Genomic DNA, 18509 nt, shown 5'->3' with positions numbered 1-18509 from the left:
AACAATTGTTTGTCAGGCAAGGAGAGAAAGAAGAAAATCCCCACAGAGAAAAGGATATGCAAAAACAACCACAAAAGCAGAAAACAGAAGGATAAATTTAGGAAAGTAAAATGAGTTGGATATTGAAATTTTTAAGCAACAAAGATGTCAAAAGCCAAAGTAAAAAGTAGTTCACATAACTGCTTGATCCACAGACTGAAGTCAAGGATCAGTTTTTTCCAATAGAGTTCAAGGATACCATTCCATTTATCTCTCAGCTGATTCTCTATTGACAAACCAGACAAATGAGTTCAAGACCTTTACAGGTTTCAGATGCTTGCTGCAAGCTTTTCCTCTGTGTTCTACACCTTTGTGTTTGTCTACCTGCTTTTGATTAAATTAATGTGTTATCATAAGTGACTCCAAGTCCATTAACACCTCCTACTCTTTGATTTTCTTTTACTATAACCTGCCTCCTCTACAAAAAGGAGTAGAGGGATCAGGTTCACCTTGTAGAATGGCCTTGGTCATGGCTGTGAATCTATGAAGTGAACCATGGGAAGGGAGGAAAGGGGAGAAAGATGGCCATAGCATGTTCTACAAAAAAAAAAAAAATGTATGGAAGCCAATGGGAGCTTAAGAGGCAGAGAAGATGAGCATAGAATTTGCATTTAGAGAAACATATTATTTACTAGCAGGATAGTAGAGGGCAGGTCCCTCTTCTCTAATCTCGACCATTTTAAAACTTGACTGTCAGTGCCTGGAATATGGTCATTTCCAGATAAATAAATGAACAAATATTCAAAAATGCATTTAAAACATAAACTTTGGATCAGCAAGATATATCAGTAAATAAAAGTACTTGCTGCATGACCTGAGTTGAACATCTACCACACATGGTTCATGTGTTCGTTTGTTCATTGTCCTGATGGGTGACTCTTGAATAACAGGTGCCATATACTTGGGTTGAAAATACAACAGGGAGAAAAACAGGAGAAGGCGTTAGCCCTTGGGCATTTACATGTTTGTGGTGTAAGGGACCAAAGAAATATACAGACTTATCTATAATTCCTTCAAGAATGATAAGCACACAGTCACAAGCAAGTCCGTGAGTGTAGCAGTGAGAGTAGACGAGATTTCTTTTCTGAGTTCTTTTATTTTTTTACACTAAAATGAGGAGAACCATCTGAGATGAAAATACAGGAGGAGGTATGGAAACTTGAGACTAGAGAAAGTGATAAATAGCTACAAGACTTTGTGTGATTTATAACTATAGATTCACAGTCATAGAGTAAGAGCAGTCACTCCATTCTGTTTTCATCCTGACACATTCAGTACTTGCAGGAAAAGGGAAGATCCAGTCAGGCAGTGGAGCCACTGTATTCTTCACTGGTATTATCTCATTCTATTTTCATACCCCAGTAGGTTATTTTCTTGCCATGTTATCTAATGGAGGCTGAACATAGAGTTTCTTGTCTCCCAAAAGTCACGCGGTTGGAAGTGTTGAGCCCAAATTGACCATTCAAATCTCAAGTCATTATCTTTGACACAAGATCCTTGTCAGGTGGAGCGTGCATCTTCATCTCTAGGTGAACTTGTGAATTTTGCAATGAACCGGTTTCAGAAACGAAGTATGTGAATAATGGGGAGAGAATACTCAGATAGCATTCAAGTCCTATCTTTCTGGTTAACAGAAGAGCTAATATGAGCCAATGAAGTTAAAGCTGACAAGAAATATGAGCTTATTAGAAAAAAAAATACCAGTGAGCTCACTAGGGAGGCATGGATCAGAACAATTACAATTATGTTCCATGAGGAAATTGGGGGACTTTCACAAACTGAAACATATTCAAAAGAAAACAGAGAAGGCTGTGAAAGGAGTCTCACAAACCACAAAACTGTTTGGGAGAAAGTCATCGAAAAGAAATAGCATAGGAGTTGTTTCTACAACATCTCAAGGACTTCTGTATTCTGTGTGATTCTAAATATACAGCTGGAGTTCTAAAAGAACGGTGGCAGTGCTGGAGAGATGGCTTAGTAGTTCATTATGCAGCCTGTTCTTCCAGTGAACCTAAGTTCAGGTCCCAGCTCCCGGACTGGACAGCTCACAAATGTTACTCTAGCTTAAGGGAATCAAACACTGCTTCTGGACTCTGTGGGAAGTCATACACATGGCATACACAGAGACGCACACACAACACAACACAACACACATGCATAAAAGTAAAACTTTAAAAAAAAGGTGACAAATTGACTGCTTCCACATAAAGAGGAAGCTTGTGAAATTTGCTGTTCATCTGCAGTTAACTACATACATACATACATACATACATACATACATACATACATACATACATACACACATACATACATACACACATACCAGGCAATTAAACTCAAACTCTGTTCAATGACCTTATTATGAGTATCACTCGGGATAGCCACAGCAAGGGCAGAGAGTAAGGTGGAATTATATCTCTTGGAGTTGACTTCTTTTCAATGTATAACTCCTCTCCTCCAAATCAGGGAGGTTGGGTATTCCATCAAGTTGAAACCCAAGTTAGCTAGGTGATGTTGGGCACTTCTCTGGGCTCTGGGCCCATGTCCATCTCTGTAAACAGGAGCAATGATAGTGCATACTTTTCAGAGTTGTTGTAAGGATTTCCCGAATTGACCAGTGTCTAGTGCATAGAAGAGTCTCTGGAATCCTAAGTGCTCCTTTCACCTTTAAACATTCTAGACAGGCCACCTCACTGCTTTCTGTGTTGTACTCTCCAGCAAGGTAGCCATTTTTGTCAAAGGCCTATGAATGTAGACTATTCCAGCATCATAAAAGGGAAAACGTGTTTCTCTTCTAAGAAGTTTAAACTTGTTTAGAAGCCTCATTTATACATTCACATATAATTTACTCTAGACTTTAGAGTTGGGTTGGAGAGATGACTCAGAGGTTAGAATGTCTGATTGCTCTTCTAGAGAACCAGGGTTCGATTCTCATAATCCATAGGGTGGCTTATAACAATTTGTCACTTGAATTGTAAGAGATATGAGGCCCTTAACTGGCCTCTGCAGCACTGCACACACACACACACACACACACACACACACACACTACACTTACAAGGAGATCAAGTATTTGTACACATAAAAATAAATAAATAAATCTTTAAAATAAAATACTTAGATATGAGTCAAAGGAAAGATTTGAGATGTAGAGCACAATTTGATCTGCAAAACCTGCTTTGTACTCTCCCCCTCATGCCTATTAAATAAAACAATAGCATGATCTCCATTGTCCGTTGCTAACTGGTGGGAGAGGCAGAGATAAGGCGCTGTGTCACAACTAGTTCCCTCTCCACCCCAGCAGCTGTTTATCATTGTAACAAGCTTCACGGGCACTTGGCACAATAATTTTACTATTATATATTTGTGTTTGTTTCTTTATCTATCTATCCAAACTTCCAAGTAGGAAGCTCAATCATAATATCTGTCTTTAATTGTGAAGGTAATCTTTTTCAACAAACAGATGTTGAAGATTTCAATATGAAATAAACCCTGTGGTATGATATCAAGGCTAAGCCAAGAAGACAGACAACTCACCCTTGCTTAGCAGACCCAGCATGCTTCCTCAAGCCAGCCATTTCAGAGGCTACTGCCATATTTCAGCCCATAACTGTGAAACTACCAGTCTCCCTCCCTGTATGAGGAAATATTCTTAGCTTGAAAGACCCAGAAGTGGATGCCAGGAAGAGCAGCCCTCAATCAACAAAAAGGAATGTGCTGAGTAGCTCTCAACCAGTGAAGAGGAGTGTGATGTCCTCAGATTCTTTGCTCCATATCCAGGACACTAAGAATGTGCACTGTAGTGTCTCCTAAGGCCCCACACTCGTGACCACCGTTGCCAAAAGCAGTGAGCCATACACTAACAGTTCTTCCAGGGCTTTCTTCCGTCTTTGTGCTTCACACAAACTTATCCTCAAATCCACATCACATCTGAACATTCAGAGGGAACAAGTGACTAGAATCTTAAAGGCGTGTAGAGTTCAGTGGACAAGAGATAAAAAAGTACAACATCCATCCAATGAAGAAAAGAGACTCTAAGTCCCAATTCTTTCCTCTGACTTCTCTCCTCTTTTAAGGATCAGAATTGGGTTTTAGTGGACACTTTAGAAGTTATTCATAATGAAAACTGAAATATAATAAAATGATACTTACATTATAACTATATTTGTTATAAAATGAAATATAATTAACATATTATGAAGATATTAAGAAAAGAGTAGAAACTTGACTGGTTCTGTGTACATTAGATAAGTCATTCCAGAGCCAAAAGCATAGCGTGGTGCGGGTAGACAGGAGGTACTAAATTTTTGAAATAACACTTTGAAAACCTGCTTTCTGTGCTCGTGAATTTTTAAGTAAAGACCTTCTTTGTGTCTTTTCCTTTCTGAACTATAACTCAGGGACCAGGAATGTGATGTTTAGCCCTCAGTAGGACCTCTTACACAAACAGCTCCTTGAAATTTGGCATGTAGCTGGATCATAAATTTTATGATGTGTGAAGTGCATGTTTGAGGAAGTATTCATTAGGAAGGCCATAAGTTAAATGAGGAGGGGTGGCCATACCTTACACATGCCATCATTTCTCATCTCTTTATATATCCAGACCCAAGTGTGAAGCTTAAATTTGTTCTTAATATATTCTCCTGACAAATGTTTTACTCTAGTCAAAGTATTTTCTTTCGCATCCCCTGAGAGTTCTTTTTAGCAGTTGGAGGAAAATGGAAACATGTTTTGAAATCACTCTCTGGATGTTGATGTTTAGTATCGTGTGTGGACATCATAGAACGCTTTGTAAGACAGGTTTAGTGAAACACAGTATTAATTCTCAGTGATGATTAGAGTAATTTATATTTAAGATCATATGTTGGATTTGACAACCAGCTATTCATAGTACCATCTATGCAAGTCATGTTTTAAGCAGTGACGTGTGATAGTGGTTTATACTCTGTTACCCAATCTGAGATGGCCTTTGGTCTCTGGTTTCAAGAAGGCATTGTAGGCACTCCTAGAATGAAAGATATGGTTTAAAATTTTTAATTCTGTAGAACTTAAAAGATAGATGGAGCATTTGCCTATCCTGCCAGAGCTCTGGGCTCAATCTCAGCCCCACAGAAAATGAAGACAAATAATCATCACACTATGATAATCAAAACTTTAAATTAAAAATTGTTTGTAGCCTGGACTGTACTGGGTGTTGGGTTGCCAATGGGTTTTACTGACGTCTCTATGTAAATACAGTTAATGTTGCACATATTGAGAATAACACGTGAATCTACAGCTTCCTATACTGTTAAACAAAAAGAAAGTATACACGTTTATAATGGTAAAATGACTCATATTAAAAAATTTCATTAAAACATCCTCTATAGTATGTGTCCTAAATAAATGCTTCTTGGGTGTAATTTATATTTTTGAAAATTCCTTTTTTTATTTATCTATGGAGATTATAATATAATTACATCATTTCCCCTTTCCCTTTCCTCCCTCCAAACTCTTCTACATACACTTCCTGGATCTCTTTCAAATTCATAACCTTTTTTATTAGTTGTTGTTATAAACATATATGTATGTTCATATATATGAAAGAATATTCATATTCCTAAAAGTAACCTGCTCTGTCTATTTGTATGTATGTTTTCAGGGCCAACCACTTGGTATTAGATAACAAATTGATGTGCGTTTCCCAGAGAAAATTTTTCCTCTTGCTTGCAACATCCCTTAGCTGTCTAAAGTTCTGAGGCCCCAGGGTCTTTCTCCCATTCTGCTTTAGCATGTCTGTTGTTACTGTCCTTGTTTGGTTCTTATTGGTGAGATGATATATAGCTTTTGACATTACTAGGAGATACGATCTTAGAACAAGCTCTGTTATTCTCTGGCTCTGACTGTCTTTCCACTCCCTGATCTGCACGGAGCTCTGAGCCTTAGGTGTGGGAGATGATTTGTAGAAGAGCCACAACCACCACCAACATGACCCAATAGCCCTACGAGTGCAGTAGTGCCATGCATACCTTGGCAATAACCTGCAGCTACCTAACTGGATTTAATACATACTCAACTAGAAGAAGACCATGCCTGGCACTGAAACCTACCCGACTCACTAGGGCTAGTAAAGTCCTGGATATTGGTAGAAAACCTGCAACTGCTACTCTACTCTACCACACCAGAATAATCCCTAAGTACATTCTAAATATTTATTCTTACACTCACAAATAAGTGTCAGCCTCATCTCTCCCCATCAAAGAAATTTCTATTTGCAGCATACTTAGACCATTATTAAAAAAAAAACAACTAATTAAAACTTTGTTGTGAAAATAATTTTAATTTCAGTTTTATTTTTTCCCAAAATAACTGAAATTTTTGAGCATGATACTAACCTTTACTAAAGTAAAAAAAAAAGGGGGGGAGGGGAGGTCTGAATACACTGGCAGGAGTTACAGAAGAGAAACTTCTTATAATATGAAAAAAAAAATGTTGATTTCATCCAAAGAGAAAAGTAACATTGTATATTGTGCAGCTGAGCCCTATTCCTAATGTTTTCTCTGCATTAGTTGCCAAAGTTTATCTTTAAACACCCATGCCTAAACAACTTCAAACAAAGTTATTCCCCAGGATAAGTTACCCTGCTTCCCTTGTTACCTGTTACATCTCTTTTGTAAGGAACAGGATAGCCTATGGACCTTCCAATAGACAATATAAAAGGAATGTTCATGAGGTCTCAACCTTACACAAAGAACTCTAGGCAACTGAAGAAAGCTGGGAGTGAGAGAGGCGGTATTCCCCAATAAAAAGTATACCAATTAGTTGTCTAGAGCCAAACACCAGTACTGAAAACATACATTCAAATAAAATTATATGGAATAAACGATTTGTATTTAAGAATATATGCATACATACATATGCATGAATACAATAAAAATTTTTGAAAAAAAATTGGTTGGCCATTAATTTAAGGAGAGTAGTTAGGGGTTAATGGGAAGGTTTGGAGGGAGGAGAAAAACTGTAACCACAACCCCCAAAAATGTTCGTGATGATAATGCTTTAAGCCATCAAGTTCTATGCTAGCCATTGGGATCAGTCACCTGGATTTTCTACCTAGCACTGAAAACTGTTATCTACACGACTTGTGCTACTTTTGTCCTTCTCCAGAATTCGTTAGTACTAAAATCATCTACCCCACATATTTGTTATGGTGATTAAATGAAATAAAATTATAAAGCATCAAGCCCTTTGCATAACTCCCAGAAATTTTAGCAAACAGCTGCTGCACTATCATTATAAATTACTCTGTGCCATGTGTCACAACAGTCTTTGTGCAGTCTCATGACAGAGCTATAAATGACCTGCAGAGAAGATGTAATAGTCCCTGTTTAACAAATGAACCTAAAACTCAGACTCCTAAGACCAAGCTGATAAAAGGCAGAACAATGATTCAAAGGCAGAGAATTCTACCTCAATTTCCTACCCATCATACCCTGTCTAATACAATACAGGTTTCATACCAGGGTTCAAATTTTAACTAAAAATTAAAAGCAAATAAATGAAGAACAATTCTCCATTCTGTCACCCATATATCAAGGGTCAATTCATTAGTAGTAGCTCTGGTACTAGAGCACACGGATACTTCCATCACTTCAAAACGTTCGACTGAACATTATCATGCTACAGCACCTGCCTATGCAGCTTCAGTTACAACACAAAACATTTTTCTAAACACTGAAGCAAATATTCATATATAAATTACTTAACTTCTGTGGGGATATCCACAGAGCTGGAATCATTCCTTGTAGTTGAGGGAATAATAGGAGTAGCTGAGGGGTAATAGAAATACCAAAGCCAATATGAAAATATCCAATAATTCTTACTCAATATATAACCTGTTGTGTGTAATAATCCAGAAATGTGGGCACCATATACATTAGCAGCATGATTAGGTCTTCCTAAATAAACACATGACTCATTCCTGCGGATACTCTCCTGTAACTGCTGGAGGAGCAGCAAGTGGCTGTGCATCTGTATATATCTTCCCACAGCTAGAGCTACTATCATCTAAAAGTTTTCTATTAGAACAGAAATCTCTGTGGACCACAAAGAGAAAATGATGGCCAAGTCAGAACTATTGTAAAAGACAATCATTGATCCATTCTCCATTTTTAAACTAGAGGCATCGGGGATGGCTTCCATATACAACACATTTCCTAGTTAGAGAAATAGCATCGCTCATGATAATGAGACTCTGAGTCCTCATCCTTTTACGTGTTTAAAGGGATTGCTGTGGTGAGGCTGTTTCCTTCCCAGGAAAAAAAGAGCGTGAATGGGTCAGCAGACATTCTGTCTGTGTTCTACTTCTTTTAGGGAATTAAGGTTTTCAAGTCCATAATTTGTTTTCCTTTCTATTTTCTGAAGCAAGCATATTTATGAGCATTTCATCATCATGAATGAGAGAACAAAGAAAGAGAGATCTGACCTTCTCTTGCTTGGGGCTGCCACCAAATGCTTTCCAGGAACACATTTCCATCGCGTTGACCTCAAACAACAGCTTGATTACAAGACAACGTCCAGGCAGAAGTAATAAGAGGAAGAAGAATCTGTCCCTACCCTCCTGCCAGAACAGTCATAATGTCGTTCTAGGGCAGAAACCTAATTTTATCACTATGTGGAATCAGACAATGTAACCTGCCTGTTATGCACACAGTATCTCACTGTGGTTTCCTGGGTTAAGAAGTCTTAAGAATACAGATATCAAGGGCCATTTTGTCATCATCTAATCAACATATCTTTGAATAGATAGGACTTATTGAATACCTGTTGTACGCCAGACATATTATAAGTAAGAAGAATATAATAGGCACAGCCCCAAAGAAAAAGGACCCAGTGACCAGAATTTCTGATATGATAAAATCAAAGATTAACTCTAATGACTGTGTTTTCTTTTTAGGTTAGTGTCTTATCTAAAAACAAGATAATAAAGTTTTTTTTAATTTTCTTAATCCACAGAATGCCAATATTGGGGCTCAGAGCTTCAGCTGCCTACTCTGAATTTTGGAGATGTTTTAAAAGATGATGAGCATGCATACAAATGGCTCTCTAGCCTCAAAAGAGTAGGCATTGTGAGACTCACTGGAGCAGCGGACAAATGTGGAGAGATCACAAAACTTGGGAAAAGGATTGGCTTTTTGTACCTAACATTCTATGGGTGAGTCTTCAAATGGTTTGGGTTCTGCCATCACAAATACAGTTGGGTCTATCCGCAAGAGCGGGTAGGCTTTGATTATAAGATAACTGCGATTATTCTTGTGCTTATATTGTAGAAAATACTAGCAGTGAAAGAGACCTTCACAAGCCAAAGTTTACACACTAGAAGACACAGTCTCACTCAGATGTGTTTGGTTTGGCCCATAAGCTGTTGAAGGAAAATAGAATTAGTTATTAATACTTGAAAACTAGGAGCCTTGAAATTTATGTAGACTTATCTTTTCTTGAAAAACCGGATCTAGCAACACACAGCCTAAGCCTCTCATGCCAACAACCTACTGATTAAAAACAGTCTCTACCTTGAAGTCTTCTCCCTCTTCAGACATGCAAGACTATGATATCATAGGGTTATGTTGTCCCTAGTGGAGAGGAAAATGCACAGATGATTAGCAACATTCAATCATCTACCCTCAATCACTTTAGTGAGTTTATCATAGCAAAAGACCATGTCATGGTTAGACATAGACAACCTACTCCCGACCCTTAGCATATGGATTTACTTATACTATTAGTAGATTTGCTTTATAGAAATGTATATAGGTTTTTTCAGTCACAAGAACTTATGCTGTCATAGATATTTCAATAATCATAGACCAATGAATGGGAAGAAATATTTGAAATTATTAATATTTTTCTTTAATTCCCTTAAAGTTTCTGAAATAGAGACTATCCTTCAGTTTGTGAGTAGGAAATATGAAACTGAAAGGATTAGCTGGTAATCCAAATTTATATGAGTAATAATAAATGAGGCAAAGCATAAATCCAGGGTTGCCTCCACTTCAGTGCTAATAACACAAAGAAAATACATGAGAAGTTGTTGAGTTGAACTAAACAGAACACCTCTAAATAAATCTTCTTCAAGTTATTTTGCTTAGTTTTCATTTATGAACAACAAACATTTGGCTCTATTCCAATGTACTTCACAATTTCATAACAGTGATCAGTTTGGGTACTCTTTAAGAGGTTCCTAGCTCAACCCAAACCAATCACACATCTAACTGGGGTTTAGAATCTAAATCATGATTTATGGTTTGACATTTGTTTTGTTTTGTTTCTACAAGTCCTATAAAGGGACTTAATAACTTAGCCACTGATCTAATATTGTGAAATATTTTGGAATAAATAGTAATGGTCCACTGTCAAAACAAATCAGACCTACTATACCTCTTCATTCCATTTTTCCAAGACCTTCCCACCCAGCTGGGGTGGTTTATGCTATCCCACTGCACCACTCCTGGATGATCCAATCTTCCCAAACTCTCTCACTCTGCACCCACACCTGTGTCAAGACTTCCCTATCTTACCACCTCACAACTGTACCCACAAATTTTCCTCCATATTTTCTGCAATTTTTAATTCTCTAAACTCAATAACTAGCACAGGGTTTTGTTTTCATTATGATTTTGTTTTGCTTGCCTACTTCAGACTTGATTATCACTGTTGGTGTCAAGAGAATGGGATAAATTCAATATTTTCTTTGAAGTTATCCTTCTATTCTGCTCCCCTTCTCGGTGATGTAAGAAAGAGATATTCAAGTTTGGGTAACATGAGATTTGAAAAAAAAAATATTCAGGGACTTTCATTAGCATTCTAAAGGGCACCTAAAATAGTGTGTCTCAGCCTGGGCAACATGTTGGAGTAGGTCATTTTTAAACTACAGATGTCTGGGTCCTTTCTTCAAAACTTTTCTTTAACATGAGCAATATTTGACCTCTGCCTTGGGACTTTAAGAACTCAGCAGATGATTCACATGTGTAATTGAGAACTTCTGGTGAAGAAGAAGGAACTCTTGTAGACATAGACAGTAGAACTTCGGGTGCCATACAACCTCTGAACTCTCACAGTTGTACGTCACAAAAGCCCCTTATTATATTCTTGAAAAATAAGTATCCACTGTTCCTTTTCATTTAAATAGTTACTAGCTTAAATGTTTAAGAAACATTTAGAAGAGCTATTTTAGAGAACATTGAGAACAGTTAGTTTTAGTTCTTGGCGATCATCCCAATGGTTACTTGATTTGCAAAATGAAAAACAATAGATTACAGCTTTTCATGCATTCTTTGTATACAGTATAAATGCTTACTGCCAAAATGCGTGTATAGATGTTTTTAATGGGCTACCAAATAGCAGATGAAGACAGTAGTCACTGTAGCATTTCATAATTACAAACTTACATTCAACTAAATCAAAATGACAACCAATTTGTGGACAAAGTACACGTCAGTTTCTACCTGTGAAGTTTCAGCACTAATGCCCAATGATGAAAACTTTCCTGGAATAAAGAATAAGATGTGGTAAACAAACTCACACTTTCAGTTTTGTCAATTACATACGGATGTGAAGAGGAGGTTGTAAAAAACAATAGTAATCTTTTCAAGATTTAAGTCTTAATTTAGAGAGACATATTTTATACAGAGTAGAGACTGAGAAGTGAGAACTACCGCCCCAACAAAAATAAATTGTTGAACTTACAGAAGCCCTTTGGGGACTCTATGAAGAAATTGTTATTTAAGAAATTATTTTAACTTCATGACATAATGTAAACCAGTAATCCTAAACTACATTTTTCCTGAATAGTGCCATCTTCCATGATTACAAATTAGAATGTGGAGAATGTATCCGACAGAGTAAATCCTAAAGAAAGAATTGTTGTCAATGAAATAGAATGTCTTTCTTGAAGAGCGGTGTATGTAAGAAACTATACTAGGCATTTTTTTCTGAACTAGGCTTGAGTTCTTATGTTATAAGAAAATTGATGTTTACTATATATGGATGACTATGAATACTTCAGTTAGCTTTCTCTAAATAATCTAAACAAATAAAATTCCACTAAAACCAAAGACCAAACTTCAAAGAAGCCACAGACATTTGACATTGCAAATGAAGTAATATTTCAATTGACGCATGCCAATAGAAGATCCAAGGGGATGAATGCCCTCTCAACACAGCAGAAAGCAATGCAAATAGAATGAAAATGGAGTAGCATCTAGCAAACAAGATGGCCTTTAAAGAAACTACGTTTGGGGCATGGTAATATTGCTGATTAGTTACTCTTCTCGAACAGGACCAGAATTTGGTTTCCGGCACCTTACTACTATATAACTCCAGCTCCCGGAGATCCAACAGTCACTTCTGGTCTCTTTGGGCACCTGGATTCATGTGCACAAACCCACACATAAACACACAACATTCATAGTTTAATTTATGCCTGCTACCATTTATAAGTATGTGTGACATTCATTACACCTTTTTAACTGACCACTCAATGTATGTGTCATCTCCTCCTCACCCCCATGCTATTCCAGCTCAGACACATACCATTCCTCCTCGAGTCTGCCAAAAACTAAGCTAGGACATCGGTATCTCGTTGCCTTCTGACCACTGGACATGGTGGGCAATCAAAGTTCAGTTTTTTAGGGCCAGCTCAGTGCCTATGCTTTAGAGATCCTGTGAGAAGTGACTGTCACCATAGTCCCTTCCTCAGTTGTTTGCTCAGAATTGCTTTCATCCCTCTTTCTAAACCTTTCTCACATGATTTTCCCATCCTCTATCTTTTCTTCTCTTGACAGACACCTTGGGCCAAGCCTGTTTAGGGCTGGTTTTGTTTTATGTTATGTTATGGTTTGTTTGCTGTAGTGGGGCTATTTGGTTTTGCTTTGTTGGTCTTCCTAACTTAGTCAATGAAGCTTTTTCATCGTCCCTTTCAACAACTATCCCTGGCGCATCCTCCTTGATCTGGAAGCTTCTTGAGCTGCAAGAAAAGTATCTCCTTCAGCCAAGCCCCATTCTGTGAAATTATTCCAATACTTTCTTCTGAAGTCCAGGAATTATGATAGAAAACAGCATCTATTTGCTTTTCACCCAAATGAACAAATTTTTGGATTCTCAATGGCCAACGAGGAAGGACAAAATGTGAATTCTCTCCTTCACTAATTTATAACATAAAATAATGTTTGCCTTTTTTGTTGAATAGTCTGATTTTATGACAAGTTTGGTATAAAAGAAAATGAACACAGTTGTAAACTATCCCTATTGATTATTTGCTGGTTTGTGCAGTGCTTAAAACTATAATTTTATTAAGACCATACTGAGAAATACAAATGATCTCATATAGGAAAAACAATCAAACCTTCAAAATCCTTTTTCTCATTAATTGTGTGATTACATAAACTGACTGGCTATTTGCCACTATTTACATAAATGCATTTGTGTGTCACAAAGCAAGAAAGGAGAAGAATTGAGAGAAGAGTGGTCCAATTTGAGCAGTTAACCTGCCGTGGAAATACTAGCCAGTATCACCTCTAAAATAAAGATGTAATTACCATTGCCCTGTTCACATTGAGCACCTTGCCAGTCAAAATGGTGGCCCGCTCAGGATCATATCGTCAGTAACAATTCAATGTCTGACACACAAGCTACTGCTAAATGAGTTTTTGAGCTAAAAACTTTCATCAAGTTGAGGCTTTGCAGTTTCTTTCTTAGCGTTATTGAAAACTGTCTATCTTTGTCTCAAAAGTTAACCTTATGAAAAACTCACAGTAACTCTTCATCAGAAAGTCAAGTATAAGAGGCAAAGGCTTGCAACCACAGCGAGCTAAACTACTTTCCAGAGTGAGGCCAGAACTGCAGATTTATAGTCTTGGGGGTTTGTTTTTCTAAAAACATTTTATTTGCCCGGCTGAGCATATAGCCCTCATAGCATGGACTAGACTATGTGGACAATGAACTGAAAATGAAAACAATATGAAGTTAACTTCAGGAATAAGATTAAGATGATGAGGCACGGAAAGAAAAGTGGTAAAATAAACAGGACCTTGATGTTTGTCAAATGTTATCCTATTGCCAAATAACACTTACAAGGACCCGTCAGAGCCAAAAATTATAAATAAATACTTTGCAATACTTTCTTCAAAGACTTTAGAAACAAACTAAGGCCTGAAGACTCTAGGGACCCAGACTGAATTAGTTTCCAAAAAGCTATCCCCAGAACAGAGAATTCAATCACAAACATGCTCTTTGCTACTTGCAAGTGAGAAGCCCAGCTAAGCCTGCCGTATAATTTCTGATATCTCTGCTTCTCTTCTGCTGAGGGTTTTAATCCCCACCATGACTTCTGAGATCCTAGGATGAAAGTTTGCTGGAGAGAGAATAACACACTGCTAGTGATGCCCAGTCTCACATCTGCACGAGTGCCTTGGTGCAGACCTCATCAGATGAACAGAATCAAACAAAAAAATAAATGTTCCTAGTGGGCTATCTGTCAAGTACACCAGCCAGAGCAGCTAAGAACAAGAAGATTGAAATGGCATCTGGGGATTCCAACTGACGAACCTTCCCAGCATCCACTGGACTTGTGCTGGTGTTTCAGAAGACATCTGAAAATGAGCCCAGCAACGTTTCATGCATTGGATTGTGTTCGAGACTGGGGGTGTATGAGTGAAATAGTCCCAGTCCCTGGCATCCATTCCTTTATAGGTCATCCTCACCATTATCACTCCCTCCAAAATCTGACTTTGAAGCAGCTACTTGTTTGACACGCATGTTACCAGAAAATATTTCTAAAGTGTGGGGATGAACTGGCGAAAGAAGAAACAAGCTAGCCCATTTCAGGGAAATGTCTCGCCAAGAAACAACTTGAGAGGGGCGGGGACTTACATAACCTGTCTTGAATAAAAATGGTTTGTAGGGCATGGAAACCAACCTAGAAGTGATTCGAACTTGAGACAAAAACAAAGAAAACTTGTCCGAGTCCTGAATTTAGTGGTAATCCTCTCCTCCTTCGGAAAAAACCAAGCCACTGGAACTTCATAATCAGTTGTTTTAAATGAATCACTGACTACAGCATTGGAGAGGGAGGGAAACCAGTGTTCTAGTGAGTAGTAGGATTTCTTACAGGATGACACTGGGTTCTGTTCCTACAGCCATTGTGACCCCAGCTCATGTTGTTTGCCAAGAACCAGTCCCTGGGGTTCCTTTGGGGGTACTAAGTTTCACAGTAATTAATGCTGCGGCCAGCAAAAACCACTTGACAATGAGGTCATCTCATGAACGGAAGGAAAAGTAATTTCTGTGCCTCATGGGCCTGAGAAATCATTTGAGGAAATGTGTGAGATCGTCTATGCAGCCAGTCGCTTCTCCACGAGTGCTCTGGTGCCCAGGGCCTCCTCAGTTACTTTCTATGCAGCCAGGACAAGCTGCTGTCACTGATGCAAGATAAATGATTATTTTAAGCATTGTTTTTTATCATTTAAGTACTAAACGCAGCTTCCTGCGGTCAGTATTTTGAGTCCTCACGATATAATGATAATTGTTATTCCTGTTTTACAGGTAAGAATCAGAAGCAAAGAAATTGCGTCACTTGCCTAAGCAGCCCGCCCTTTTTCTTTTGCAGCATTCTAGCATGGCAGTTCGGTTTCCTTTATGGTTGGCACTGCTGAAATTTTTAGCTCTCAAATCTGGTTTCTGGGGCTGGGGAGATGGTAAATTTGCTCATGAGGACCTGAGTTCAGATACCACATAAAAAAATTTAAAAAACCAAGTATGAAAACGCACACCTATAATGTTAGGTTTGGGAAGGCAGGGACACACGGATGCCCTGAGGCTTACTTGCTAGTCAGTCCAGTTGAAAGTTTGAGTTCAAGGTTTAATGGAAGACCCTGTCCCAGGAAAACAGATGGTCTGGCCTCCACGCTTACCTATACACACTCACACACATATAGACACACACTTTCTTACACACACACTCACACACATATAGACACACACTCGCACATACTCATTCTCACAGACACACACATACTCACACTCACATAATTTACATACACTCACATACATTTTCACATACTTACACATACACACACTCTCTCACACACACTCATACTTTTTTACACACATATACACACACACACTCACACACACACACACTCACACATACCACATTTGCAGTGGATTTATTGCAAGTTACTCTGTTTTGAGGTACACCAAATTCTTAGTCTTTGAAAAAGACGCCTTTGAGAATTCCTTTGGAATACATTTTTGCAGTTCTTTTTTTCAGAATTACAAAAAAAAATTGCAGGTGGTAAGACACTTTCTATTCCTGCCTATCTTCATTAAACAATTTTTTAAAAAATCTTCTCCCAGGCGATGGTGGCACATGCCTTTAATCCCACACTTGGAAAGCAGAAGCAGACTTATTTCTGTGAGTTCAAGGCCAGGCTGGCTACAAAGTGAGTTTCAGGAAAGCAAAGACTACACAGAGAAACCCTGTCTCAAAAGAAACAAACAAAAGAAAAATCTATGAAATTTTATTTTTCCAACTTTATTGTAGTATGATTTTTAAATTGTACAAATTAAGCATATGCAATGCTATGTTAAATGTATAAAATATAAAATGGTTAATACAAGAAACTAACTTACATATTCACCACCTTACAGACAGTGGGAGGTATATGTCTGTACATGCAAACTGGACATACTTGATAATCTATGCCTCAGCAAGCTGCATGTACACAATACATGAACCATATGCATGCCTAGAAGGCAGCAGAGGACATCAGATCCCCTAGAAGTGTAGTTACAGACAGTTATTAGACACCATGCCGGTACTAGAAATCAAACCTGTGTCCTCTGCAAGAGCAGTCATTGCTCCTAACTTCTGGGTCATCTCTCATCCGTTTTGTGCTTTTAACCAATGTCTTCCCCCTTATTTCCATCTCAGTCCATAGTAACCATCATCTATTCCCCATTACTGGGTTGGTATAACATGGCCATAGAGAAGTCACGAAAAATAAATACACAGCGAAATGAATTTTTATCATACATATCTTCTTAAACACAATCCAAGTGAAAAACTAGAAACACTGCAGTAACCTCAAACCCCAACCAAACTTCTGGGACCACAGTGTTTGCGTCCCTGATGACCTGGTTTAGGGTTGTCAGCCCATGTGTGCATTCCTTGGCACTACTGGTCACATTCTCAATTTCCTGAGTTTGTTTGTTTGTTTTTAGCCTTTTTATCTGGCGTCATTAGTTTGAGTGAATATAAATTTGCTGCTTAGTACAATTCCTGTGTCAATGGTCCTGTTTTTATTTTTGCTTGTCTGAACCCCAGCCTCTTGTAAATTTCTCAGGAAAGACCCACGGGAACAATATTCTCTGAATTCTTGAATGCTGACAGCAGCTTAAGGCTTTTCCTTCTACTTGAAAATTGATTGGCCTGGCTAAATGAAGAATTCTTGGCTCACTTATGTTTAATGAATTGGGAGGGTTTTACTGGTAATTAGCTTTTGTTTCCTTGTGAGTAATGTAATATCTCTACCTGGATGTGGGAGGGTTTTGTTGTTGTTGTTTTGTTTTGTTTTTTGAAGTCTGCTCATTTCATATGCCACATTTTGCTGTGGGTTGCCCTAGGGTCAATTCTTATGTAAGCAGTTACAAGTTTTCCTTTTTAAAATCTCAAGGTTCTTTTTTTTTTTTCTTGAAGTTTTTCTATTTGTTCTGTTCCTTTGTCTTAAGTATTCCTTATGGGACTCCCATCGTGCATGCGTTCAGACCTCCTTGTGTTTGAATTTCTAGTTCTGATGGAAGCCGTTCTTCACATGTTGAACCATTTCATTAAAGACAACTGGGTTCATTAGAAGTGGCTGTAAGTAGGGAAAATGCAACATAGAGAAACATGAGTCTGGAGAGCAGTGATTAAGATTCAGAGCTCCTACTCCTCTTGCATAGGACCAGTGTTCAGTTGCCAGCACCTACTTCACATTGAACTCGAGTTCATGGAACTCCAGCTCCAGAGGATCTCACGCCCTCTTCTGATCTCTGCAGGCCCCTGCATACACATGCACCCCCGTACACATGTAGAGAGATGACAAAAATAAATCATTTTTATTTTTCAGAAATGATCTCCCTTCGTAGACCAAGCTGGTCTTGAACTCAGAGATTCTGGTTTTAAGGCAGAGAGATGACAAAAATAAATCATTTTTATTTTCCAGAAATGATCTCCCTTCGTAGACCAAGCTGGTCTTGAACTCAGAGATTCTGGTTTTAAAATCTAGTGATTAAAGATATCTGTCACCATGCCCGGCTAAAATAAAGCTCTTTTTTAAGTAGGAAAATATGCTAATTTCCACCTTTGGGAGGCCACATCCACATGTCTGGGATTGTCCAGTACTCTGTTACCTTACTGCTTGTGCTGTTTTCTTCCTTAAAAATCTCACAAT

The 18509-nt window shown here is 38.1% G+C and overlaps 1 protein-coding gene across 1 annotated transcript in view; it reads left to right on the top strand.

Annotated features, from left to right (window-relative positions):
- Bbox1 (gamma-butyrobetaine hydroxylase 1) overlaps nucleotides 1–18509 on the top strand; it is a 49373-nt gene that overhangs the window by 13215 nt on the left and 17649 nt on the right. The window contains exon 4 of the mRNA XM_005364056.3: nucleotides 9034–9232. Coding sequence (XP_005364113.1) covers nucleotides 9034–9232 — 199 coding nt within the window. The remainder of the gene's footprint in view (nucleotides 1–9033; nucleotides 9233–18509) is intronic.

This window comes from Microtus ochrogaster (assembly GCF_000317375.1).
Source record: "Microtus ochrogaster isolate Prairie Vole_2 chromosome 14 unlocalized genomic scaffold, MicOch1.0 chr14_random_1, whole genome shotgun sequence".
In the NCBI taxonomy this organism is placed as follows: Eukaryota; Metazoa; Chordata; class Mammalia; order Rodentia; family Cricetidae; genus Microtus; species Microtus ochrogaster.
The sequence above is the reverse complement of the archived record's forward strand: the minus strand, read 5'-3'. Positions and strand labels throughout refer to the sequence as shown.